At 40.0% G+C, this 26,292-nt stretch overlaps 1 protein-coding gene across 4 annotated transcripts in view; it reads right to left on the bottom strand.

Moving 5' to 3' along the window:
• Positions 1 to 26,292, bottom strand: part of COL4A4 (collagen type IV alpha 4 chain) — a 151,628-nt gene that overhangs the window by 65,189 nt on the left and 60,147 nt on the right. For all 4 annotated transcript variants that reach the window (XM_043445277.1, XM_043445279.1, XM_043445276.1 and 1 more), the window contains exons 10-22: positions 24,674 to 24,736; positions 24,292 to 24,327; positions 23,715 to 23,756; positions 20,379 to 20,459; positions 19,505 to 19,558; positions 19,179 to 19,238; positions 17,810 to 17,854; positions 17,423 to 17,476; positions 16,580 to 16,649; positions 15,686 to 15,790; positions 10,052 to 10,216; positions 5,318 to 5,407; positions 4,023 to 4,186 (exon numbers count right to left, since the gene is read on the bottom strand). In XM_043445277.1, coding sequence (XP_043301212.1) covers positions 4,023 to 4,186; positions 5,318 to 5,407; positions 10,052 to 10,216; positions 15,686 to 15,790; positions 16,580 to 16,649; positions 17,423 to 17,476; positions 17,810 to 17,854; positions 19,179 to 19,238; positions 19,505 to 19,558; positions 20,379 to 20,459; positions 23,715 to 23,756; positions 24,292 to 24,327; positions 24,674 to 24,736 — 1,029 coding nt within the window. The remainder of the gene's footprint in view (positions 1 to 4,022; positions 4,187 to 5,317; positions 5,408 to 10,051; positions 10,217 to 15,685; positions 15,791 to 16,579; positions 16,650 to 17,422; positions 17,477 to 17,809; positions 17,855 to 19,178; positions 19,239 to 19,504; positions 19,559 to 20,378; positions 20,460 to 23,714; positions 23,757 to 24,291; positions 24,328 to 24,673; positions 24,737 to 26,292) is intronic.

Raw genomic sequence — 26,292 nt, 5'->3', positions numbered from 1 at the left:
ACTTCAATAATCAAGAAACATAGGTAAGAATCTGGAAGGAAGTAAAAATGACTGAATGGAATATTTGCTTTGCTTATACAGATGCTACTTTGTCTTATCTTCATACAACCTAACACCATGTTCTAGCAGACTTCATTATCTTTGCCTAGTTTCTATTCATTTGGGAGCAGTGAACTATGAAGGGGAGTAGAGGTACCAGTGGAAATAAGCGCAATGGCAGCATCAAACAGTGAGAGAAGAAACAGCCTAAAATGTACACAACAGGTATCAAAATCAAAGTGGACCAAACGGTTAGGAGCCACTTAGTGTAAAGAAAATATCGCTTTACACACACCACTCAATACGCCCCAAAATCTCATTCTAGGACACCATCCTGCATGTAATGATGTCCAGAAGGGAGAGCTGGAAAAATTTCTTTGTAGAAACAGCCAAATGAGATAAGAAAAGAGCTTTAGAAATCATAAGGTGGGAATATAGGTGAAGTGTTCGTTGTCTTAATTCTTACTTTTACTGTCTATGCGAAGTCTTAAGTTAACAATGAGACTGGCCAAAGTGTCTGGCAGGCAGCATCCAATCTAAGAGTTGGTTAATGAAAATGCCCTTCTAGTACATGAACTATCAAGACAGAAAGCTATTCCCAGGGCACATGAACCAGTTTCTCTCCAGAAAGAGATTGACAGTAGCATGCTTAAATAAATAAGACCGGGGTACCCTAAAGATCAAACTCACCCCTGGGAGTCTGAACAGTTTATTTTTGCAAGCCCATGGACTCTTTGCAACCCCATGGACTGTAGACCATCAGGCTCCTCTGTCCATGGGATTCTCCAGGCAAGAATATTGGAGTGGGTTGCCATTTCCTTCTCTGGGAAATCTTCCTGACCCAGGAATCGAATCCAGGTCTCCTGCATTGCAGGCAGATTCTTTACTGTCTGAGCCACCAGAGAAGGCCTACACTCTCACCCTGAAGATCAAATTCACCCTGGAGTCTGAGAAGTTTATTAGCCAACACATTGGAGACTTGGGACAAACAGTTCTGATGCTCTGCCGGTGTAGAATTTTAAGTATTAGAGTCAGATCAGAGACTTAGTTGAGCTAGTAAGGGGAAAAAAAACATTACCAGCACTGTGTTTGGATTTTGATAAAGAGATTTACTGAGAACCTACAAGTTGCCAGGCATTATTCTGGGCACAGAAGACACTATAGTTAACAAAACCCATCTTGTCTTCACAGCCTTGGATTCCAGTGAAACAAATGTGGAACTTAAAAAATTTCCAGGGCAGAGGTTCCCAGCTGGCTTGGGATGGAGAGTTAGCCTAAGACCTGAGAGCACTAAACACATGTGTTAACACAACAACAAAATCTCAGCAGCAACAAAGAAGACCTCTCCACCAGGCATGTACCAGTTATTTTATACACAGCCAAAACAGTGACTTCAGTTGTAGATGTCCATCAGGGGGCCATGCCCTTCTGAGAAGCAGGCAAAAGGGCATAGTGGAGACTAGGGCACCCCAACCTCCTCTCACAGGCATGACCTCCTCTCACAACCTCCTCTCACAACCTCCTCTCTTAGCTTGTGGCAGCAGCGGGAACACATTGACCTGTGTTAATGAACTTCCAGTTTCTCAAAGGCAGCCACAGATCTCATATGAAGAATGCAAAAAGAAACACTGTGAGGACGAAACCAAAACTGCCAGAGGTTTAGCTCTTGTCAGTCTCTGGCCTTTGGTTTGCCCTGCAGCTCCTCAGGGCCAGTGACCCTGGTCATCCGGTTCACTGGTGTGTGACAGCTCTCAATGCATGGCTGAACTGAATTCCTACTAACCCTGGAGGACAGGTGATGGGATACAGATTTTCCAGGAAGGCCACAGAGATCACCAGTGTCAGGTTTGGGGTGTGAAGCTTGGTCCACGTGCTCCTAAGCCCCATGCCTTGCACTCGAGCATCCTGGTGGGAAACTCCCATCCTAGGAAGTGCTCTCAGGCTAAGGCAATGAATATAAAGCTTTGGTCCAGTTACAGGAAAAAAAATGGCAGAGAACGTAAACCTACTTTTCTGTGTTGTACTTTGCCACCAACCTGTGGCTGCTGGGGCCAGGGATCAGCAGAAGAGAGATGTACGGAGGAGCGAGAGTGCCCTGTCTGTGGGTCCTTTTGTCCGTTCCTCGCCCCCTCCTTTCCTTTCCTGTGCCCCATGGTGTGAACCTGATCCCTAACTATGATCCCAATTTGATGAATTTAACACAGAGAAGTCATATGGACAGAAGCATACACGGAACAAAGACATCAGAAATACAGCCAGTTTAATACAACATTGTAAATGAACTATACTTCAATACAAATTAAAAATTTAAAAACATTAAAAAGGTAAGCCCTGGAGCAACTGAATTACATAAACTTTTGCCAGGATAACCCTGGATGAACCTGTAACTCACAGGCCAAGACGCTAGCTCTGAGAAGCAATTCAGTGTGAAGGCAGAACAACTTTAGAGCCAATAAAACCTTCGGTAAGATTAAGTAACGACACAGAAAAATGACGATGAAAAATTGTTGAATTAAAGAAATCAGACTATAAAATGCAAAACACTTAGTAATTACAACCACATTCACTCAACATATGTATGAAGGATGTAGCTTCCCCTTGAGTTGACTTTGCTAGTGTGACAAGCGGGGTGTATGAAGAGTGAAACAAAAACCTTCACTTAAGGCTCTGAAACTGGGATCTTATTTTCCCAAGATTTCCTGAGGGAAATGGAAAAGAGTGCACTGGGGCTGATGGTTGGGCCACAGGCCACCCCAAGATTAAGCCTCTGTAACAAAGGCTGTCTCCAGCCTCCAGAGGAGTGCCCTGGAGGACGTTGATCTTATTCCGAGGGACAGCCTCAGTCCACGGCACTTGTAATGGTTCCTTGGAATGGTCAGCAAAAGAGTCATGGCAAGATCTCACCCACCCTCTGGCACAAAACATCATGTAAACTCTGACGGAGCCAATATTTATAGCTCCAGGCCGATCGCTCACCTGGATCCTTCACTTGAATCATCTCAGCTTCTACTCAACACTTCCACTTGCTTGTCTAACTGGTGCCTCAAACTTATAATGTGCCCAATGGCTCTGCATCCTTTCGTACCCCATGCTTACTCTTCACGTTGTCCCCCCATCTTGGCTCCATCCTTTACTTCTCTGCTTTCCATATCCGATGTCTAGTCTCACAGCCAATCTGTAGGCTCTGTGGTCAAAATATATCTCCTCCTGCCACACCCAACATTAATATGGAAACCTGTCCACCTTTATATTTCACCAGGATTACTGGAGCAATTGCTCAGCCAAATCTTCCTACTTCCTCTCTTATCCTCTCTGGTCTGTCCTTAACAAAACTACCAGTGTGATACTATCAAAACCAATGTCAGATTTATCCCTCCTTAAGATTCTCCACCAGCTGCTCAATGGCATTCAGAGTCCAAGTTCTAAGCCAGCCCTTCTACAAAACCCTATGCTCTCTAACCCCTCCTAACCTCCAGCCATTTCTTTGACTTCATCTGCTACTCTGCCCCTCACTCTACACTCAAACCACACTAGACGGCAATGGATTTTATTGCCATCTGCCATACTGGACATTCACTTGTCTATCTGTCATACCGTGTGTAGTCTCCCAACAGAGAAGGGGCCCCAGGAGGGCAGAGATTATGTTCTGGTCCCTGCTGTATCTGGAATAGCACCTGGAACATAGTAGGTGCTCAATAAACAATTGACTGAACAAATGAATGATGAAGGGATGAATAAAAGGACAGAGACAATTTTTTGCCATTAATATACTTATAGATTCAAAACATATAATATACTGTAATTCAACTATACTTCAATAAAAATAAATTAAAAATACATAAAAACATATATATCACATTATATATACTAATATATATATATATTACAATATATGTATTAAAAACATATATATCACACTATAAATTAGAGAGAGGTACAACTGAATTATAACTCTGTTAAAAGATTACTGGGAAGTTACTCACCGGTGGCCCTGGAGATCCTTCGGCACCAGGAGGGCCTGGGGAACCTTTTTCTCCAAGCCACCCAGGGAGCCCCAAGTCTCCTTTACTTCCTTGCCTCCCAGGAGGCCCTGGAGGGCCTGGTGGGCCCATGGGACCAGGCTGGCAGGCACAGAGCCCTGAGCTCCCTAGACAGAGGATAAAAGGCAGCTTTGTTATATTTCCTGAATGAAATCCCAATAAAGTCCTTACTATACAAAACCAATAGTGTGAATAAGAACAAAAAGGGTCTGATGCACACAATTCTTATCACAGACAACTGAAAACATGTGATGGGGGAGGGATACAGAGCATGATGTGGAGGTAGCTATGGGCTATGTGGGTAGACATATTGTTTCTAGACAATGGGGTGTTCTGTGTCTTAAAAAATTTATCCTGGTAAAATCAAGAGGAAAAGCTAATGCTGAATTCTATTGCAGAAACTTTGAAAATAAGAAAATTTCTTATTTTTAAAAGTTTAGATAGCTCTTATTTGGATCCTACTTTAAAAAAAAATCTCTTAATTTGGTTCCTGCTGAAAAAAAGCAACTAAAATTGGTTAGAGTATAAACTTTGAACATTTAAAGAATCCAAATAAAATATGTAAAGAGGATTATTGAATGCACTGCATATCACAGCTGATAATTCACTAAATGCATTTTCTACTCATCAGGATTTTTAGTCTAAAAAATGCCTTTAGGATAATCAAAGTGCTCAGCTCTCATACCTGCCTGACTCTGTTGGTCAAAAATGCACCAAACAAGTTAGAGTGTAGAAACAGAGAGCTAGAGGCATTCGGTGCATCTAGGAAAGATGGGACCCACAGAGAGAAATTGAAATTGAAGATCAAAACTGTCCTACCTCTGCTCTTTTCAAGGAATTGAGAGGATCTCATGGAAAAGAGTCACCACTTGAGACAAATCTCATGGCAGATAAGTGTCTCCTTTATACTCTAAAATATGGATTTGACTTTTTGGCAAGGTCTAACCACGTCATGGAGAAGGCAATGGCAACCCACTCCAGTACTCTTGCCTGGAGAATCGCCCAGGGACGGGGGAGCCTGGTGGGCTGCTGTCTATGGGGTCGCACAGAGTCGGACACGACTGAAGCGACTTAGCAGCAGCATCACGTCACAAGCACACAATGAGTTAGGTACTCACAGGGGTAACTAAAGGGAGTGAAAAACCTAAATGAAAGGCCACACTGTGCATGTCATATAATGCCTCCCAACCCTCCACAGGCTGTTTTTTTCTAGAAATTCTACTTGGAGGGATACTTGCCTTTTTCTCCTTTGGAGCCTCGTCTTCCTGGAGGACCCACCTTGCCTTTTATTCCTTGTGGTCCAGGTTGCCCAAGAGTACAATATACAACTTCACAGTGGGATAGGGGAGTGCAGAGAGAATTACACAATTTTTGTGAACATCTACTACTGAACAAGTAGAAGTATCTCTCATACTTCAATCATCCCCTTACCCCCATTCTTTCTTCCACTCCTTTCTTAAGATTCTTTCTCTCTGATATAAGAATGTGTACACAAATAGACCATACAGTTGTCACAGCAAGCTTCTGGTACCATAACCATTGATTAAATCCATGCCTAATCTCAGCCCTAATTTAGTGGGTTGCAGGGTAAGGTAGGGAATAAAAAAACAAACAAATATACCAAAACAAAACAAATAAAGTAAGAATCAGTGTATGGCACAGATCATTTTTTTCCCATTCAATTATCAATAATTACCTAATAAAGAAAGCAAAAAGCAGAGTTTGTAAAAGCAAAAATTCAGAGACATCTGATCAAAGATGACAGCTAAAGTACAAACAGTAAGTTCTTTGTTCTCTCCAAACAGACAGTAAAAGAATATTATAAAAAGACAGAATTCTTTAAGACAAAGAAACAAGAGAAAGGAAACAACAACAACAAAAAATAGTAAAAAGATTTAGCAGATTTTAAAAAGCTGAACTCCAAGAAGGTTGTGGGGGAAGCAGAAAAAGAACACAGCTGACTGAAAAATCTCTCCTAAAGTTCAGGAATTGGTACCTCTGAAGCAGAATGACAGTGAGGCCCCACACAGAATGACTGGTCAAAGAAACAGCTAAATAGTTAAGAACTCTTTTTTGAAAATTGCAGCAGGAAAAAACAAACTCCCTCAAATAAGAGAAAACAGACAATACAGTAAGAAAAAGTCTTTAAAAAATAAAATATATAGTTTAAAAAGCAGACAAAGGAAGGCATTTCACCCCTGAGACATGAACAAGCTGCTGCAAAAAGACACATTAAGAGAGAACAATACCAACAAGAAAATTCTCAGAAATTTTTTAAAAAATGGTTATAAAAGCAGAAATTTAAATATTCAGAAGCAGAGCTGGAATATGCAGTTGAGGAAGTCTACCAGAAAGTGTTAGGAAAAACAAAAAGATGAAGATAATAGATGAAGACTTGAAAAAGAGATGTATAGGATTGATTCTGAAACAGGCAAATATATTGAGTCCAGAAATAGAAAGCAGAGGGAAAAAGCACAGAATATTTTCAAAAAACTACTTCAAGACATTTTTCCAGAAATGAGGGATATGTGTTCAACTGAAACTGCTCTGAGTGCCTGCAAATTTACCCACACTGAGGTAAATCACTGTGAAATTTAAGGACATTGAATACAAAGAAAAATTCCTAGAAGCTTTCAGAGAAAAAAGAGACTTTAAACAAAGGATCAAATATCTAAAGATTATTGAACTTCTTAGTAACAACACTAAAAAAAAAAAAAAAAAGAAAGGAAGGTGAATGCCTTCAAAAACCTGAAGGAAAAATGATTGCAATCTAGAATTTTATATTCAACCAAGCTATCAATCAAATTTCACAGTAGAATAAAGGTATTTCAAATATCCCAAAATTTATACACTTTCTCACAAAGCATAATGAGAGAGTAAACCAACAGACAAGGCTGAAGAAAGAAGGGAAAACCACTAGACCATTCAAGTATGACCTAAATCAAATCCCTCACAATTATACTGTGGAGGTGACAAATAGATTCAAGGGATTAGATCTGATAGACAGAGTGCCTGAAGAACTATGGATGGAGGTTCGTAACGTTGTACAGGAGGCTGTGATCAAAACCATCCCCAAGAAAAGAGAAACCCAAAAAGGCAAAACGGTTGTCTGAACAGGCCTTACAAATAGCTGAGAAAAGAAGAGATGTGAAAGGCAAAAGAGAAAAGAAAAGATGTATCTAACTGAATGCAGAATTCCAAAGAATAGCAAGGGAGCCCCTTCCTCAGTGATCAATGCAAAGAAATAAAGGAAAACAAAAGAATGGGAAAGACTAGAGATTTCTTCAAGAAAATCAGAGATACAAGGGAAACTTTTATGCAAAGATGGGCACCATAAAGGAGAGAAATGGTATGAACCTAACAGAAGCAGAAGATATTAAGAGGAGGTGGCAAAAATACACAGAAGAACTATACCAAAAAGATCTTAATGACCCAAATAACCAAGATGGTGTGGTCACACACCTAGAACCAGACACCCTAGAGAGTGCAAAGTCAAGTGGGCCTTAGGAAGCATCACTATGAGCAAAGTTAGTGGAGGTGATGGAATTCCAGTTGAGCTATTTCAAATCCTAAAAGACGATGCTGTGAAAGTGCTGCACTCAATATGCCAGCAAATTTGGAAAACTCAGCAGTGGCCACAGGACTAGAAAAGGTCAGTTTTCATTCCAGTGCCAAAGAATGCTCAAACTACCACACGATTGCACTCATCTCACATGCTAGCAAAGTACTGCTCAAAATTCTCCAAGTGAGGCTTCAATAATACATGAACTGAGAACTTCCAGATGTTCAAGCTGGTTTTAAAGAAGGCAGAAGAACCAGAGATCAAATTGCCAATATCTGTTCTATCATCAAAAAAGCAAGAGCGTTCCAGAGAAACATCTACTTCTGCTTTATTGACTATGCCAAAGCCTTTGACTGTGTGGATAACAGCAAACTGTGAAAATTCTGAAAGAGATGGGAATACCAGACTACCTTACCTGCCTCCTGAGAAATCTGTATGCAGATCAAGAAACAGTTAGAACTGGACATGGAACAATGGACTGGCTCCAAATTGGAAAAGGAGTATGTCAAGGCTGTATACTGTCACCCTGCTTTTTTAACTTATAGGCAGAGTACATCATGAGAAATGTCAGGCTGGATGAAGCACAAGCTGGAATCAAGATTGCTGGGAGAAATATCAATAACCTCAGATATGCAGATGATACCACCCTTGTGCTTGAAAGTGAAAAAAAACAAGAGCCTCTTGATGAAGGTGAAAGAGGAGAGTGAAAATACTGGTTTAAAACTCAACATTCAGAAAATGAAGATCATGGCATCTGGTCCCATCGCTTCATGGCAAATAGTTGGGGAAACAATGGAAACCGTGACATACTTTATATTCTTGGGCTGCAAAATCACTGCAGATGGTGACTGCAGCCATGAAATTAAAAGACGCTTACTCCTTGGAAGAAAAACTATGACTAACCTAGACAGCATATTAAAAAGCAGAGACATTACTTTGCCCACAAAAATCCATCTAGTCAAGCTATGGTTTTTCCAGTAGTCATGTATGGATGTGAGAGCTGGACTATAAAGAAAGCTGAGCGCTGAAGAATTGATGCTTTTGAACTGTGGTGTTAGAGAAGACTCTTGAGAGTCCCTTGGACTGTAAGGAATCAAACCAGACAATCATAAAGGAACTCAGTCCTGAATATTCATTGGAAGGATTGATGCTGAACCTGAAGCTCCAATACTTTGGCTACCTGACCTGAAGAACTGACTCACTGGAGAAGACCCTGATGTTGGGAAAAATTGAAGGCAGGAGGACAAAGGATGAGATGGTTGGATGGCATCACCGACTCAATGGACATCAGTTTGAGCAAGCTCTGGGAGATAGTGAAGGACAGGGGAGCCTGGTGTGCTGCAGTCCATGGGATTGCAAAGAGTCAAATATGACTGAGCAATTGAACTAAACCAAAAGCGACCGAAGAAATATGTGAGTTGTGGGGAAAAAGGAACCCAAAGAAAGAAAGGCAGAGACAGACAGAGAGGTAGAGACATAATTCCTAGGATAACGATGAAGGAAGATCTCAAGGCAGGATCTTAGCATCAGCTTTTGAAATTGTAACCTGACCTAACTTGAACAGTCATAAAGCTCCAGAAGAGACTTATTCAGAGATAAAACTGGTAATGAGTTAGAATGCATGATTAAGAGATTTATACAATTCTAGATGATTTGAGGTTGAATTAGCAATAAGTACATTGAAAACCAAGCAAACACACAAAAAGAATGTAAGACAATTATTAACTAAATGCTATGCTGGGAAAGCACAAAGCAATATATATTATTATATGACAAAACCAGTGAATAATATTTATATAATCCTTCAATATAAACACCAAATATTTAACTAAAATAATGATGATAACTGTATTGATAGGTTGTAGAAATAGAAAACGTGCATGTGTGGCAAGGAAAGAGGGCCATTCATCTGCGGACAGGAAAGTCAAATGATAATGCTCAAACTGAAAAATTAAGAAATAGAGACACATGTCTGCTAAATGGTCATAAAAGACAAATAACAGAAGATTCAGCTAACTGTATGGAAATAATTACCCCTAGGGTGGACAGAATAGGAGAAGGGGTTGCCTGGGATGGTTATTTTTCACAAAAGGCTTTATAGAGCTGTTTGACTCTTAAATCTGGTCTGCATATGACTCATAAAAATAAAAACTATATTCAAAAAATTAAAACTGTGTTAATTTACAAAATTCTATCATCACACTTAAATTCTCAACTGAACATTTTCACATACTTTAATTGATGTGGTAGGTTAATATCAGTTTATGTTTTTGTATTATTAATAACACTAACTTGGCTTATGAAATATTAGACAACTTTTTAAAAATTTGGAAAGTCACATTTTCTGGATGATACTGCAAATATCAAATGCAACATAAATGTTATGAAATGTGAATGAAGAGCATTTTACCATCTGATCCTGGAGGTCCTGGCAGTCCTGGCACTCCAGGCAGCCCAGTTGGTCCCTGGTTGCCTGGTTTTCCTGGAGCAGAATCAGCTCTTCCAGGAACACCAGCTGCCCCTGGAAATCCTGGGTGACCAGGAAACCCTCGTGGCCCAGGAGGTCCTGTCATGCCTCCAAGAGAAATCAACAATGAAAACCATACATACTCTCAGATAATCTCACATTAATACTCTCAAAAATTTTTTCTGTGGAAGAAATAAAAATCAGTACATCTTTCTTAGGCTGTGGGATTTTTTTAAGGAAAAAAAATTGTAGTTTAAAAATAACCAAGTATACCAGCCATCAAAATACCTCAACTCCTGTGAAACAAGAACACAAGTGATAATAAGGAAGATTTGGGGAATCAAGTTTTCTTACTTTTTTGTCCATTCTTTGGAATTATTGGAAAAGAAGTATATATTATTTAATTAAATTTACTTTAAAAATCTTTCCACCTTGATAATTTGATAGAACCTAACCTGAACAAACATATCAGTACATTCAGGGAATTAAAATATGAGCTCACAGAAAGACAAATACTATATGATATCACCTATACATGGGATCTAAAGAATACAGCAAACTAGTGAATATAACAAAAGGGAAGCAAATTCAAAGGCATAGAAAATGATTTAGTAGTTAGTGGTGGGGAGAGGAGAGGAGGGAGGGGCAATATTGGGGTAGGGAGCAACAAACTATTATGTATAAAATAAGCTACAAGGATATATTGCACAAAATGGGGAATATAGCCAATATTTTATAATAACTAAAACTGGAGCATAATCTTTAAAACTGTGAAGCACTATACTTGATCCTTGGAAGAAAAGTTATAAACAACCTAGACAGCATATTAAAAAGCAGAGACATTACTTGGCCAACAAAGGTCCGTCTAGTCAAAGCTATGGTTTTCCCAGTAGTCATGTATGGATGTGAGAGCTGGACTATAAAGACAGCTGAGCACTGAAGAGCTGATGCTTTTGGACTGTGCTGTTGGAGAAGACTCTTGAGAGTCCCTTGGACTGCAAGGAGATCCAACCAGTCCATCCTAAAGGAAATCAGTCCTGAATATTCATTGGAAGGATTCATGCTGAAGCTGAAACTCCAATACTTTGGCCACCTGGTGCAAAGAACTGACTCATTGGAAAAGACCCTGATGCTGGGGAAGATTGAAGGTGAGAAGAGAAGGGGATGACAGGGGATGAGATGACTGGATGGCATCACCAACTCAATGGACATGAGTTTGAGTAAACTTTGGGAGCTGGTGATAGACAGGGAGGGCTACAGTCACGAATGAGTGACTGAACTGACTGATACTGTACACCTATAACTTATAATATTGTACAGCAACTATACTTCAATAAAATTTTTAAATAAGGAGAAAATAAATGAGGTAATGCATTAAATCCTGCAGATAGGTGTCCGTGTGTATGTGTGTTAGTCGCTCAGTTGTGTCTGACACTTTGCGACCCCACGGACTGTAGTCCGCCAACCTCCTCTGTCCATGGGATTCTCCAGGCAAGAATACTGGAGTGGGTTGCCATTTCCTTCTCCAGGGGATCTTCCTGACCCAGGGATCGAACCCAGGTCTCCTGCATTGCAAGTGGATGCTCTTCCATCTGAACTCTTAGGGTAGCCCTCAGATAGGTATCTAGCATATAATTTTAAGCACTGTGTTTTTATAATTATCATTGACTAGGAGAATTTAATGAGAAAATTGGTGTTGCCTTTTAGATACTAAAATGTGACATTTGGGAATGCTTATAATATGCTTATATGGAGATAGTCTTCTAATCTTTTAATCTCAAATTAAATGGGGAGCATACTTTCTTAACATAGCCAAACAATTGGACTCATATAACTATCTATGTAGAGGTAAAATACTATAACCACGTAGGTTGGTGGAAAGCATAGAAATGCTAGATTTGAACCTGGCCTCTGACTGGCAACCCACTCCAGTATTCTTGCCTGGAGAGGAGCCTGGTGGGCTACAGTCCACGGGGTTGCAAAGAGTCGGACACGACTGAGCAACTTCACTTCACTTCACTTCACTTCTGTCTCTCCAGCCACAGGTACCAAAGTAGGTTATGTAACTTATTTAATTCTCTACATCTTCCTCAGAGGCTCCTAATGAGGATGAAACAAAATAACCCACATAAGGACCTTAGTGTAATATCTGGCTATAGCAAGTTCTCAGCGAAGGATTGGAAATTCAGGGGAAGTCAAAGCAATATTCAGTGTGTTCAGGGGAAGTCAAAGTAACGCAGGAGCAGCTGAATCCTGCCTCCCCTTGATACCCTACTCCACCCACCCCATACTGACAGCTTTGGCTTAAAGATAGCCGGAAGCCCTCATGTGACAGCGACCACTTCTCCTAGCTGCTTCCTCCTAAGCACACCTAGTACCAGAATCTCTCGGATGAAAGATGGTCATTATTAAAGATGGCGTCCTGATAGCTCTCGCTTCTCACGCTCTTGCAGAACCCAGACACTCTCCTAGCAAGAAGTGCAGATCCCCCTCCCCTGCAATGTGGCAGTCTTTGGTGACTGTTTGGACTAATCAAGTATGGCAGGAGTGACGCTGTATGGCTTCCCAGGCCAGATCATTAAAGACGATTCAGCTTCTGCCTTGTGAGCTGAAATGCTTGGGACTGGAGTCCTGAACCACCATGGAAGCAATATTATCACTTGGAAGCCAGCATGCTCTAAGGAAGTCTTAAGTTAAGCACAGAGCCACACAGCAAGCTTTGAGACTATATGAGAGACGAATGAGAGAGATACCTGGCCAGTCCTCATGTTTCTATTCCAGCTAATCTACAGCTATAACTAGATGAAAATTTTTGCTCTGGAGCCACTTGGGTTAATGCCTCCTGAATTCCTGAACCATGGAAAGAGTGAAGGGTATATTCTGAATGTTGTTGTTTTAAACCACTAGGTTTGGGGTTACTTGTTTAGCAACAGACAATTGGAACCCTGTTTGTCATCAGTAATGTAGCACCCAAAGTAAATAGATGGCTTTCATTCCTGTGTGCATATGTGCTGAGGCTTTACATATACATTCAGACATTAGCTTTACTCCTCAAACAACTTTGTAAAGGTTGTACCTTATAGATAAGGCACAGTAAATTTAGGCCCAGTATAAGAAATGCTAATAACAGCTAACATAGTGAGTCTTTATGCCAAGTTGTATTCTAAAAACTATACACATTACTTCTTTCAACTGTAATAAGAACTCAATTTTGCAGATGGGAAAACTGAAGAACAGAGAGATTTAATAAGTGCCCAAGATCACACAGCTTGTAAGCACTAGAACATGAAACGTTGTTAGTTCACTGTATAAACACATAACTATTTCACCGTACTACACCGATTGTGAAGGCTGGGATTCAATCACAGGTGTTTGACTCCAAAACTTCACGGTAAATACTATAGATGATTATAAAATTGAATAGGTGTAATAAAGGCTACATACATGGGTGTCCTTAAAACAAAATGAACATGTACTCCTATGGACCTGGTTGCCATCTTGTCTTCATAACGTTCCTAAGACCTGACTTGGAATGAACCTGAATGCTGCCTGCTTGCTGTCTCGCCCCGGGGCCAGGGAAAAAGCTCAACCAGCTTCCAACAGGGAGAATGGGTTGCACATCACAGCCTCAATCACCCACCGATAGGACACGATATCAATGAAGTTGTGGCCAGCATTAAAACTTTTTTTTTCCCAAAAGCAAAGAATGGAATAGAAGAGGGAGTGTCTCATATAACCCACAGATAATATTTTGTGAGATTTGTGTTTTAACCGTATGTATGTATGGATGTATATATATGTGCATGATGTAATATAAATATTATACCATATAAAATTACTTCTTACTATGGGTTTAAGTCCAAATATGGGTTAATTCTTTTTCAGAAGATTTTTAGGATAAAGAGGCTTCTTGTTATACTTGGTTTGAAATTCCCTAGAGACATGTGTTACTTACTCCCACTGGGTTTTGATTTCAATCTGTTGGAAACACTATTTTATTATAAACAAGCCTGAAAGGAGAAATGTAAGATGAGAGCCTAGTGCCTCCTGATTGAGAGTAGTCTATATGATTTATATAGTCCTGGGTCAATTAAACCATGGCTACAGTGTCTAAAGAGTAAATGAACTAAACAAAGCTTTATTTACTGACTTTATGGTCATCAGACTCTCTCTCAAGTGAAAGCCAGCTTCATGGAAGATTAAACAAGAACTCTGTAGTTCATGGTTGAATATCTCAGAAAACTTTTTACTCCTCAGGAAACATAACTTGAGACAGATTGAATAAAATTACATTTATCCCAGACCTTTCTCCTCACATGTTTAATCAATTCTCCTGGGTTCACAGAATGAAAATATCCTGTAAACTTCTATTCCTAATATCACTGAGACTATTAACTAAGATAGCACTTGAAGGAGTTGAAAGTCCTTGTGTCAATAGGATTATTTCTCAATATGACCATGAGCCATAGGGTTTTTCTGTGGGGGATGAGACTGTTGTTTTTTGGTTTAGAGGGAAGGAAGGAGAGAACTGTGGCTTTTGTTTATTTTTTTAACTAAGTGTGAATCAAAATCCTACTTTTTAATTCACAATTTGTATTTCCACATTTCATACAGAACATTTAAGTTGGGGCCTAGGTGGATGAACTAAATTTTAACAACTAGATATCCACAGGGAGAGCCTTCCAAGAAGGTGGTAAAAACCCAAAGGGACACTCTAATCCTAGCAGTGGTTTTGAAATCTTATCTGCATGTGGTAATCTTGTGGGAGGGCTTCCCCCGTGGCCCTACTGGTAAAAAACTCTCATGCCAATGCAGGAGACATAAGAGATGTGTGTTTAATCTGTGGGTCAGGATGATCCCCTGGAGAAGGAAACGGCAACCCACTCTAGTATTCTTGCCTGGAGAATCCCAAGGGCAGAGGAGCTTGTGGGTTACTGTCCAAATCGTCGCAATGAGTTGGACACCACTGAAGCTACTTAGCATGCATGCAAACTCATGGGAAGCCCATTATACATAGATGCTTCTTATCATACCCCTAAGATAGTGACTGAATATTTCTGAGCAGCAGTCTAGGAACCTGGGTTTTCTCCAATTAATTAGCCAACTGGTTTGAATTCTGTGCTTCTTAATCCTAGCTGTACATTAGAAGTAGGGGGACGATTTTATAACAGTAGATGCCTGGGTGCATCCATCCCCCCAGAGAGTCCGACACTCCTGGTCTGGGTAGGCTCAGCCATCAGTATTTTTGAAGCAATCCTAAGATGAGTTGGGCTTTGCCAGTGGCTCAGAAGTAAAAGAGTTCGCGTGCAATGCAGGAGACGCGGTAGGAGCTGCAGGTTCAATCCCTGGGTTGGGAGGATCCCCTAGAGAAGGAAATGGCAACCCACTCCAGTATTCTTGCCTGGGAAATCCCATGGACAGAGGAGCCCGGCAGGCTACAGTCCATGGGTTCACAAAGAGTCAGATACAGCTTCACGACTAAACAACAAGATGATTTTAGTATCAGCTAGAGTGGAGAACCCCTGGTGTGGAAGAGGATGTAGCAAACCTGAGCTGTAAAAGCCAGTGGATTCATACCTGCACAGGCTTCCCCTGGTCTACCTGGGGCACCAGGAGGACCACGTGGTCCAACAGCCCCTGTTTCTCCATAGCGGCCGGGGCGCCCTGGATCCCCTGGAGGGCCTGCCAAAAATAATGACATCATGTATGTAGCAAACATATGTATACATTAGAAAATTCATGCACAATTACTTTTTGGGAGGCTTGCTCAAATACAACTGGGAGACGGTTTTGCAGTTTCTCACCACATTTAAAATGCAGTATTTTAGACCCTCCCCCACAGACACGTGAAGTTGAAGTAGCACTAAATTTGTCATTGATTGAGGCTGCCTTCTTCCTGGAGGCAGCATTGTGGCAGGCCTTAGTCAAATGGTTTTAAATGTGTTTAGCAATTAAAACACCTACTTTCTGAAAGGTAACATAATAAAAATCCCAGCAGGCAGTTTACACACTAACATAAAATTTGATGTCTTATGCTGATAGAGATGATAAAAATGTACATCTCTATTAGCACTTGTATAATTTACACATTATGAAGCCAATCCTTTGGCCACCTGATGCGAAGAGCTGACTCATTTGAAAAGACTGATGCTGGGAAAGACTGAAGGCAGGAGGAGAAGGGGACAGAGGATGAGATGCTCCATAGCATCACTGACTCAAGAGACATGGACTTGGGCAAACTGCAGGAGATACTGAGGATCAGGGAGGCCTGGTGTGCTGCAGTCCATGGGATTGCAAAGAGTTGGACACGACTTAGCGACTGAACAACAACAGTTACGCATTCATGGTAAAGTTCATATATTTAGCCCACCTACTGTATAAAGTACAGAAAGAGTGGACCAAACTCTTCTTTCAGGACAACTTAAATCCCATTTCAGCATAATTGATAGAGAAGTCAAATGGAACACAAACCTTTGAGTGGAAGAGATGGAGTTACCAAAACCCCTGGTGGTCCTGGGTGCCCACGGTCTCCAGGATCTCCCTGAAATCATTCATTCATTCACTTTTCTTAGAAATATTAATATTCTTCTCCTGTTTCCTGGCACTAAGTAAATATTAGAAGGGCCAAGAGTACATTCGTATAAGAAATAAAGCCTGTAGGCTGACTAGAGAAATAAATAACTGATGATGTTCTAAGAGGAACAAAAATAAGTAACCTCCTACCTATAAGCAGAAGTAAACAACCAACTAACAAAATTCTCCCTAAAAAAAAATAAATCCAAATTCCAAAAATGATTCCATGCCCATAAACTAGATACCTCTGAAGCCATGGAATTTCTTCGATCTATAATAAGCATTAATGTCTAATTAGGCACTCTAGGACAAATGGTTTCTTTGCCTATAGCATCTGAACCTACATTTTTTTTGCAGCAAATACTGTCCCTCCTTAATTGTGTCATCTCAATGCCACCATGGCTTGTCCCGCACAAGTGCTGAAGGTGAGGTCAGAGGTTAGAAAGGAAAGAAAAATTATAGTGGTGGTCAAAGCAAAGAGTTCTCCACAGTTGCCTCTGTTTTAAATCATGATACTTATATGATCCCTATGGAATTTTTGAAACTTTCAGTACTTTTCATCTGCTTCAAAAAGATCAATTCACAAATGTAAAATATAATCATTATAACATGCATTAAAATAATATATGCAAAACTGACTCATTTTTTAAATGATATTTTGAAATATTTTAAAAAATAAATTAGATAGATAAGGGATATAAGTTGTTATTAGATTGTACTCAAATAGGCTCACTTTTTTACCTTTGGGCCAAGAAATCCAAATGACCCAGGATCTCCAAATAGTCCTGGTTTCCCCTACAAGTAACAAAAAGCATGCCTTTTTTTAAAAAAAAAAAGTGATTGTGACATTTTATCTCATTGACAAATTATCTCATTCTCATTTTATCTGAATGACACATGCTCCCTGAGATTCTGTACAAAATCTTAACACTGTTTTAGGTTGCATCAGAGAGTTTTGTGCTCTAGTTTTTGCACCCACAGCAAAATTATATAATTTATAAAATAAATGTGTTTCCTCTGCCATTACTGTGTATGAGTCTACATGCCCTGGTATAACCTTTGAATGATACTAAACTGCATCTACTAATGAAAAATGTATTTATCATCTCTGTAATGGTATACATTTACCTTTAATCCTGGAAAACCTGGAGATCCATAGGAACCAGGGTCCCCCTAATAAATTCACAAAAATCAACACAAGTAGAATTAAATAAAAATACATAAACCAATTCAATGAATCATTTTTCACCTTATGAGATTGCTTTTGGGATTTTTAATCATGCCTACAAAGATAACTGAATAAAGGAAATAAACATAAAAGAGATTCCATTTCTTTATAACATTTGCTATTTTAATTACTCTTCAATATTATTAAAAAAAAATCATGTCCTCTCCAGTGCTATAAATTAAGAATATAGTTTTGTTGTTTTTATTGCTCTTCCACTTCAATTTATTTAATGTAATGCTTTCACTGAGCTAAATATCTTTAAATCATTGCAATATAATTTGTCTGGAGATTAATAGTTGCTCTATGCATTATCAGCAATAAAAATTACTATGGAAGTCAATATTGCCTCATTAAGTACTAAATCTGGAGTCAAATAAACTGAGCGCCCATGCCTATTGGGGTCTGGCATTCATCGTGACTCTGTGAATGGGGATCCCATTAGTGACAGGTATGGAGATGTTGAGGCCTGATGCTGTACTTTTTTCTAGCTACTGTCCATAGATCAGTACTTTCTTTTGTCAAATAGGCTTAACTGAACAATTCCAAGCTACAACCACACTGACACTGAGCCAGTGAGAAAATGTCATGATCCCATTTTTGTTATTGTTTAGCTGCTAAGTTGTGTACAACTCTTGGCAGCCCCATGGACTGCAGCATGCCAGGCTTCCTTGTCCTTCACTGCCTCCCGGAGTTTGCTCAAACTCATGTCCATTGAGTCAAGGATGCCACCCAACCATCTTATCCTCAATTTTCCCAGCATCAGGGTCTTTTCCAATGAGTTGACTCTTCACATCAGGTGGTCATAGTATTGGAGCTTCAGCTTCAGTATCAGTCCTTCCAATAAATATTCAGAGTTGATTTTCTTTAGGATTGACTGGTTTGATCTTCCTGTAGCCTAAGGGACTCTCAAAAGTCTTCTCCAACACCACAGTTCAAAAGCATCAATTCTTCAGTGTTCAGTCTTCTTTATGGTCCATCACTCACATCTGCATATGACTACTGGAAAAATCATGCCTTTGACCATGATCCCGTTACTTCCTGCCAATTCTCCCATCTTTTGCTTGCCTGTTTTATCCAAATGATGTCCACAGAAGGGATGCTCTGGGGGCTTTAGCTATCACTCAATTCTTGCTGAGCAAAATACAGTACTCCTCTTTGAGAAAATCTCCACTTTTGAGCTCTCAGAATTATTGATTGAATCTTATAAAAATGGGAGAGAGAAATGCCTCCAAACTCACTGAAGTTAAAGATAGCATGAAGGGTCCTTACCCGAGGTCCTGGAAACCCAGGAATCCCTTTCTCTCCTTTTCTCCCAATACCAGGTTCTCCCTTAAAAACATAACAACATTTAGAGGGGTTTAAGCAACTATATTTCAGCAATATGGAATGCAAAAACAAAATAAGAAATAAAAATTACTGCCATCAACTTAAAGGAAATGAATACTTTGGAATAGTCTTCCTACATGATTATGATAAAATAGTGAAAAATTCTAGTAACAGATCAGCATTTAAAGCAAGGATAATAATCAAGTAAAATTTTTAAAAATGAAGGTAGTACATCATACACATTTTTTAACATTATTTGAATAAACTACCTTGGGTCCTGGTGGTCCAGGAGTTCCAGTCATTCCAGGCATTCCTTTAATACCCTAAAATTGACAAAGAATATAATCTTCCTTACTCTTATTTAACATACTGAATTACACCCATTTCAGAAATTACCTCTTTCAACAACCGTTCTCCTAACTTTTTAATAAAGGATTACCTTCAACTGTTGCTAATTAACAACTAAGATCCAAGGGCACCTTTAAACCTGACACTCTTCAGGCTGGTTCTGTGTGAGAGTGTAGCCTCTTGGGGCATGGAGGAGGGGCAGTGGGGCGGGAGCCACCATGGGACCAGGGCAGGAGATGGAAGCTGGGAATGTAGCTGTTGAGAGGAGAGGCTCATTTTGAACAACGTAGTGAAATTGAATCCAGTAACTGAAAACTGATAGGAGAATTTGCACATGGCATCAGTAACATCAGTGCTGGAGGCTGACAGAGGAATTAACATTTGCCAAGAGTCTATTATGTGCCCAGCCCTATGCAACTGTCACCTTTTCAATGACCCAAGCATCAGATCCATATGTAACGTCTAAAGGACAACTGGATTTCCAGTGGTCTTTTCAGCCACCATATCGAAGACACGAATGGGGGACTAGATCCTAGAGGACATGTCACCATTTGCAGCCCAAGCTAGGTCTGCCACTCAACAGCTGGGTACAGTTGAGAACACTGGTAAACCTTTCCAAGCCTCCTTTTTTCAGCTCTGTATAGTGGAGCTAATAATAGTACCAATCTGTGAAGGCTGCTTTGTGATGGAGGCAGTGTGGCACGTAGGTACTCAGCTTTTTGCTGGCATGGGAACGTGTTCAGAAAATGTTGGCTATGACTACTTTATCAAAGTATCATATGAGTTGAGAATTACCTTTTCTCCTTTATAGAGACCAGAATCTGGTGGCTGCACCAACAGAGTGGGTCCCGGAGAACCTTGCTGGCCAACCTCACCCTTTAAAAAATAAAAATCAAGATAATAAGAATGCCATTTTTAACTTTATTTTGAAATGAAATTTGAAGCAAAGAAGCTTTTCACAACTGTGATATAATGCTTATAATCCTGTGTAACATGTATCACAGATTTAAAATAAAAAACTTGGCAAATATGTCACTTAATTTTAAATGTTTATTGTTTTTCATAAATAATACATACTTATTGTTAAAAATGAATTTAAAAAATAAAAGTGATCCATAATCCTACTATCCAGAGACAATATTTATTAAAACTTTGGTATAGTTCTTTTGGTGTGCATGTGCTTGTACATATTTGTGTATATACACATGTATACATACACATATATGTGCACAGTATGCATGTGCACATACATGTATATGTGACTAAATGGTACCTTGAACATATTAAAATATATTATAATCATAGTAAAACTATATAATGTCATTTAAATATATAATACAGTTTATATTTTTATATTTTATTAAAATTTTAAGTCACAATATTTTTTGCACATTTTCCTATTATACTAGAAATTCTTTAAAAAAACCTGATTTTCAACACCTATGCAATAATCTTTCATAATAACATATTATCACTTACTAAGTTATTCCACTTTGGTTTGATTTAGGTTATATCTAGTTCATTAATATTTTACATCTGTTTGTAGGAAATCATGAGTCAAGAGTTTTCATTTAGGTCATTAAAGATGTTGTTCTCTACAAGAAAAAAATGTTCCTTGGATTGGTTTTGCCACAATACAATGAAAACACACCCTTAATTAGAAGATAGTTATTTCATACTTTTCTGAATATTTCTACTATTTTGCACCTGGAATTATCTTCCCTCTTGTGTTAAAAACAGGTGATAGGTCAGGTTGTCACCTGTGTGTAGAAACCAGGCCCTTACTAGACTGGGTTCCTTCGGGCAAGTTTCTTAAAATCTCCTTATCCTTAGTTTCCTTAACTCCTCAAAATCTTTCTCTCCTTCTCTGTGAAATGGGGATTATAATACTGCCTGCCTCAAAGTATCCTTTTATTGAATACATAATGCACATAAAATGCTTATTACTTTCTGCAAAGTAAATGAAAAAATACAACCAATAATTCAATTCCCACCCACACCTGGGAAACTACAGAAGAACCAGGAGGTTAGGGATGTGGGTTTGGTTTGTTTTTCTTGATGTACCCTAGTAGCTAACACAGTGAGGGTGTAGCAGCCATTCTAGTGGCATCTGTTGCATGAATAAGTAATTGAACAAATGCATAAACACTGTGTATTTGCTTACTTAATAAATACATAATATGGATTGGTAAGATAACCATACTTATTCCTATAACTGGAATAAAACTATACAAAACCCATATAGGCTGGCAAGCAAGGAGCCTCTTCCAAATGTTGGTCATGCTACTGGTTTTTTTTTTTTTTTAATATTGTGACAGTACCATATATTCATTTCAGTCAAAAGTACAAAAAGATAAATTATGAAGAACAAAATGTAAATGATCCATAATCATACCCCCTAGGAAAATATGAGTAACAATCATTTAGGACAGTCTGCTCTGAAAATGGAGTGGGCAACATGGTCTTGGGCATTGTGAGAGCTCTGCACCAACATTTTAAAATTATGCCTTTATTTACCTAACAATCCAGAAGAAATTTTTAAAAGCGTATTTCGGATAATTTGAACAGCCACCTCATAGTCAAATATTTCCATGTTACTATAGGAGTAACGGCCTGAGTTTGCAAACACGTGTAACTGTGTTGGTGCTGAGTTCTCTAACTTGGCAATGCTTCCTCCCTGTGTGAGATTTCTCAAAATGGGGTGCACAAGTTTAGGGTTTCTGACAAACATACTCCAAGTTTGGAAAACATTGTTCTCATCTATTTTTACCCCAGTCATTTCTCTAAGCTGGTGGTTCTCAAGATTGGGAGTCGGGGGGCATGAGGAGGGAGGGGAGAGTTTGGATGTGCCTCCCTCCAGGAACATTAGGCAAGATCGTTTGACCTTTTGGTTGTCACAGTGAAGTGGAAGGAATCTTACCAACATCTAGCAGGTAGAGGCCAGGGATGCTGCTAAACATCCTAGATTGCACAGGACAGCCCCACAATAATGCATTAGTACTGTGAAGGTTGAGGAATGCTACTCTACATGTAGATTTTAATAATTTTTGTTGTTGTTTTGGCTTTACAAAGTTGAGCTTAGCCTTTTGTCACCTGTACTTTCTGCCTAGCATTGCACTTCCCCACATCATGATGTCTTCCAATATATTTTTGGCAAGTCCTTCTGTTAAATGGATGTACAGTAACTTACCCAACCCCATGCTGGGACCCCAGGAGAGGGGGTATCAGGTCTGTCTCACTAAAGCCCCACCCCCAGGACCAAACCTAGCCTGGCACAGGGTGGATGCTCAGTATCTTTTTACCCAGAGTTGTTGAAAGAGCCCATCACCAGGGACTACCCTGATGGTCCAGTTGTTAAGAATCTACTTTACAAGCGAGGGGATACACGTTCGATCCCTGGTTGGGGAACTAGCATCCCACATGCTGGAAGCAACTAAGCCTGCAGTCTGCAACTACTGAGCTCGCAAGCCTCCATCTGCAACTACTGAGCCCATGAGCTGCAATGAAAGATCCCACATGACAAAATCACAATCCCACATGCTGCAACTAAGACCCAACACAGACAAATGAATAAATAAATATTTTTTTAAAAGAGCCCCTCACCAACTCTTAAGCACTGCAGATTGCTTCTAGATGAACAGCCACCATAAAGCACTTTGCTAAAGCTTGTCCTTATTTAGTGTCCTACTTCAGCAGAAAGGACTATAAGTGGGAAGGGTGGAGGGAGTGGAAGAACGTGTAGCTAAACGCCTTGGATTGCAGCTATTTATGTTTCTACTTATGTGTGAAGTTTTGGATTCCAATGAAATTTGTAAAATTAAGTCAAACAAATCTGTAATTAAACATAATTGTTACTCTGGATGTATTCCCAGAATCATTCCATCTCTTTGGCCTAGGAGGAAGTGTGTCATATAAATTAATTTGAATTTACTATTCGATTTTGTCAGAACTGTCATTCCACAGCCAAGGGTAAGGATAACCTAATAAGTCAGCAAAGACAAATCGTTGGCCACAAAACTGGACAGTGATGAGACCATGAACACAAGTTAAATGATAATCAGAAATGCCTCCTAGACACGGGCAGTTCATGCATTTTAACACCTGCTCCTCTGTGCAAAATGGGATTCTTACCGGGTCTCCCATTTGCCCCTTTACTCCCACGCCAGGATTACCCTGGAAAAGAAAACAAAACAGAAACTCATTGCTTTTGAATATTAAAGAATAACTATAAGCAAGTAAGACTTCTGGTTAGGTAATTTGTTGAAGTATATTAAACAGGGCTTCCCCAGTGGCTCAGTGGTAAAGAATCTGCCTGCAATGCAGAAGACCTGGGTTCGATCCCTGACTTGGGAAGATCCCCTGGAGAAGGAAATCACAACCCACTCCAACTCCAGTATTCTTGCCTGGGAAATCCCATGGACAGAGGAGCCTGGGGGGCTGCAGTCCATGGGGTCGCAAAAGAGTCAGACGCGACTGAGCAACTAAACAATGATTTATTAAATACTTAGGGAATTTTAGGCCCTTGGCTAAGAGAAGACTCTGCCTTGGGCCCGCCGGTGTAATAAACTGCACTCCACTAAAAAAAAAAAATAAATAAATAAATACTTGGGAATTTTAAAGAGGGAAGACATGATTCTGACAAACATCAGCAGTCACTTATCTTGTTGGACATGGACTTCACTTGTGTACCTTACTCATGGCTGCCTACCTTCAAGCCTGGACTCCCAGCGGGGCCTGGAGGTCCCTAAATCAACAGCAAAAACACACAAATCACTCATCAGTCACAGAAATCGGAATGTGGCCTTGTTGGGTGTCCCAAGCTCTTCTTTAGGAAACCCTTAATTTTGAAACATGCACAATGGACTTCCTACCACAGCTGGGCTGCTTGTCCCCGCCTCAATGCCACCCCCAGGGGGGATCTGTGCTTCAAAATGGACTGGCTTTCATAATGGTGGGTGTGCGCTGATTCATCAGGTCTCACAAAGGACCCACCTCTGCATGACCCAAGACTGCAATTCTGCTTTCTCCTACTTTATTTAAACGTCAGGTCAGGGCTTCTAGAGGAACAGCATCAGCAATGCGGTACTTACTGCTAACCCAGGTTCTCCTGGGTACCCTGCTGGGCCTGCTGGGCCTCTCACTCCCCTTGATCCCTAAACAGGAGAAAAATCAGAGCCTTTGTTACCAAAAACCATAAGCATTGTTCTTGCAAGAGCTACATGTAATCGCAGGTAGATAAAGACCTTGAAGAAGTCAGTTCCAGACACACGTGCCCTCTTGGGTCGTCCTGGACAGCAGCCCTGACAGTTGGGGAAAGGGCACAGAGTAGGCAAGCAGCAGTGCTCAGGTGGGGGTGCCTAACCCCTACATTTGAGATTAAATTAAGACCCAGAGATCAGAGAAAACTTGTTCCACATATAACTTTAATAGACATCAAGATGCTTTTAATTGCCGGGAGAAATATCAATAACCTCAGACAGGCAGATGACACCACCCTTATGGCAGAAAGCAAAGAACTAAAGAGCCTCTTGATGAAAGTGAAAGAGGAGAGTGAAAAACTTGACTTAAAACTCAACATTCAGAAAATGAAGATCATGGCATCCAGTCCCATCACTTCATGGCAAATAGATGGGGAAACAGTGAGAGACTTTATTTTGGGGGGCCCCAAAATCACTGCAGATGGTGACTGTAGCCATGAAATTAAAAGATGCTTACTCCTTGGAAGAAAAATTATGACCAACCTAGACAGCATATTAAAAAGCAGAGATATTACTTTGCTGAAAAAGGTCCATCTAGTCAAAGCTATGTTTTTTCCAGTAGTCATGTATGGATGTGAGAGTTGGACTATAAGGAAAGCTTAGCACCGAAGAATTGATGCTTTTGAAGTGTGGTGTTGGAGAAGACTCTTGAGAGTCCCTTGGACTGCAAGGAGATCCAACCAGTCCATCCTAAAGGAAATCAGTCCTGAATATTCATTGGAAGGACTGATGTTGAAGCTGAAACTCCAATCCTTTGGCCACCTGATGCAAAGAGCTGACTCATTGGAAAAGACCCTGATGCTGGGAAAGATTGAAGGCAGGAGGAGAAGGGTACAACAGAGGATGAGATGGTTAAATGATATCACCGACTCAATGGACATGAGTTTGAGTAAACTCCAGGAGTTGGTGATGGACAGGGAGGCCTGGCATGCTACAGCCCGTGGGGTCACAAAGAGGCAGACATGACTGAGCAACTGAACTGAACATTAAATTAAAACATTAATGTAGTTATACTCTATTCTTTCAACATGCCCAAAAGATCGACGTGAATAGGAATGTCCCCAATTCAAGATCAAGGCAATTCAGTCTTCAACAAAATTCACAAGGAAAGGTAATAGCTGGGCAGTTCTAGAAGTATGAACAGAGGCACTCTGTTCTCCAGCTCACCCTGCCCACATCCGATGATTTGTGAGCATGCAGTGGCATCCCTCTCTCCTAGAGGATGAACAGCTACTTATTTTAACATCAACACTGAGGTATCTCATTGGAAACATAGCAATTAGCTTCCAGAGTAGGAAGAGAACCAACCTGGGAAATAATCCCATCAACAGCCAGAAGTCACCAAATGAAATTACTGTGAACCATTAGGAGGCAAAATTGCTTTCAGTTTTAATCTTGTGAACATTGATGAATTGGAACAAGTCTAATCACTGAATTACATATTCCAGGAA

This window comes from Cervus canadensis, chromosome 24, assembly GCF_019320065.1.
Source record: "Cervus canadensis isolate Bull #8, Minnesota chromosome 24, ASM1932006v1, whole genome shotgun sequence".
In the NCBI taxonomy this organism is placed as follows: domain Eukaryota; kingdom Metazoa; phylum Chordata; class Mammalia; order Artiodactyla; family Cervidae; genus Cervus; species Cervus canadensis.
Note: the sequence above shows the minus strand (reverse complement) of the source record. Positions and strands in the feature narration are given on the sequence as shown.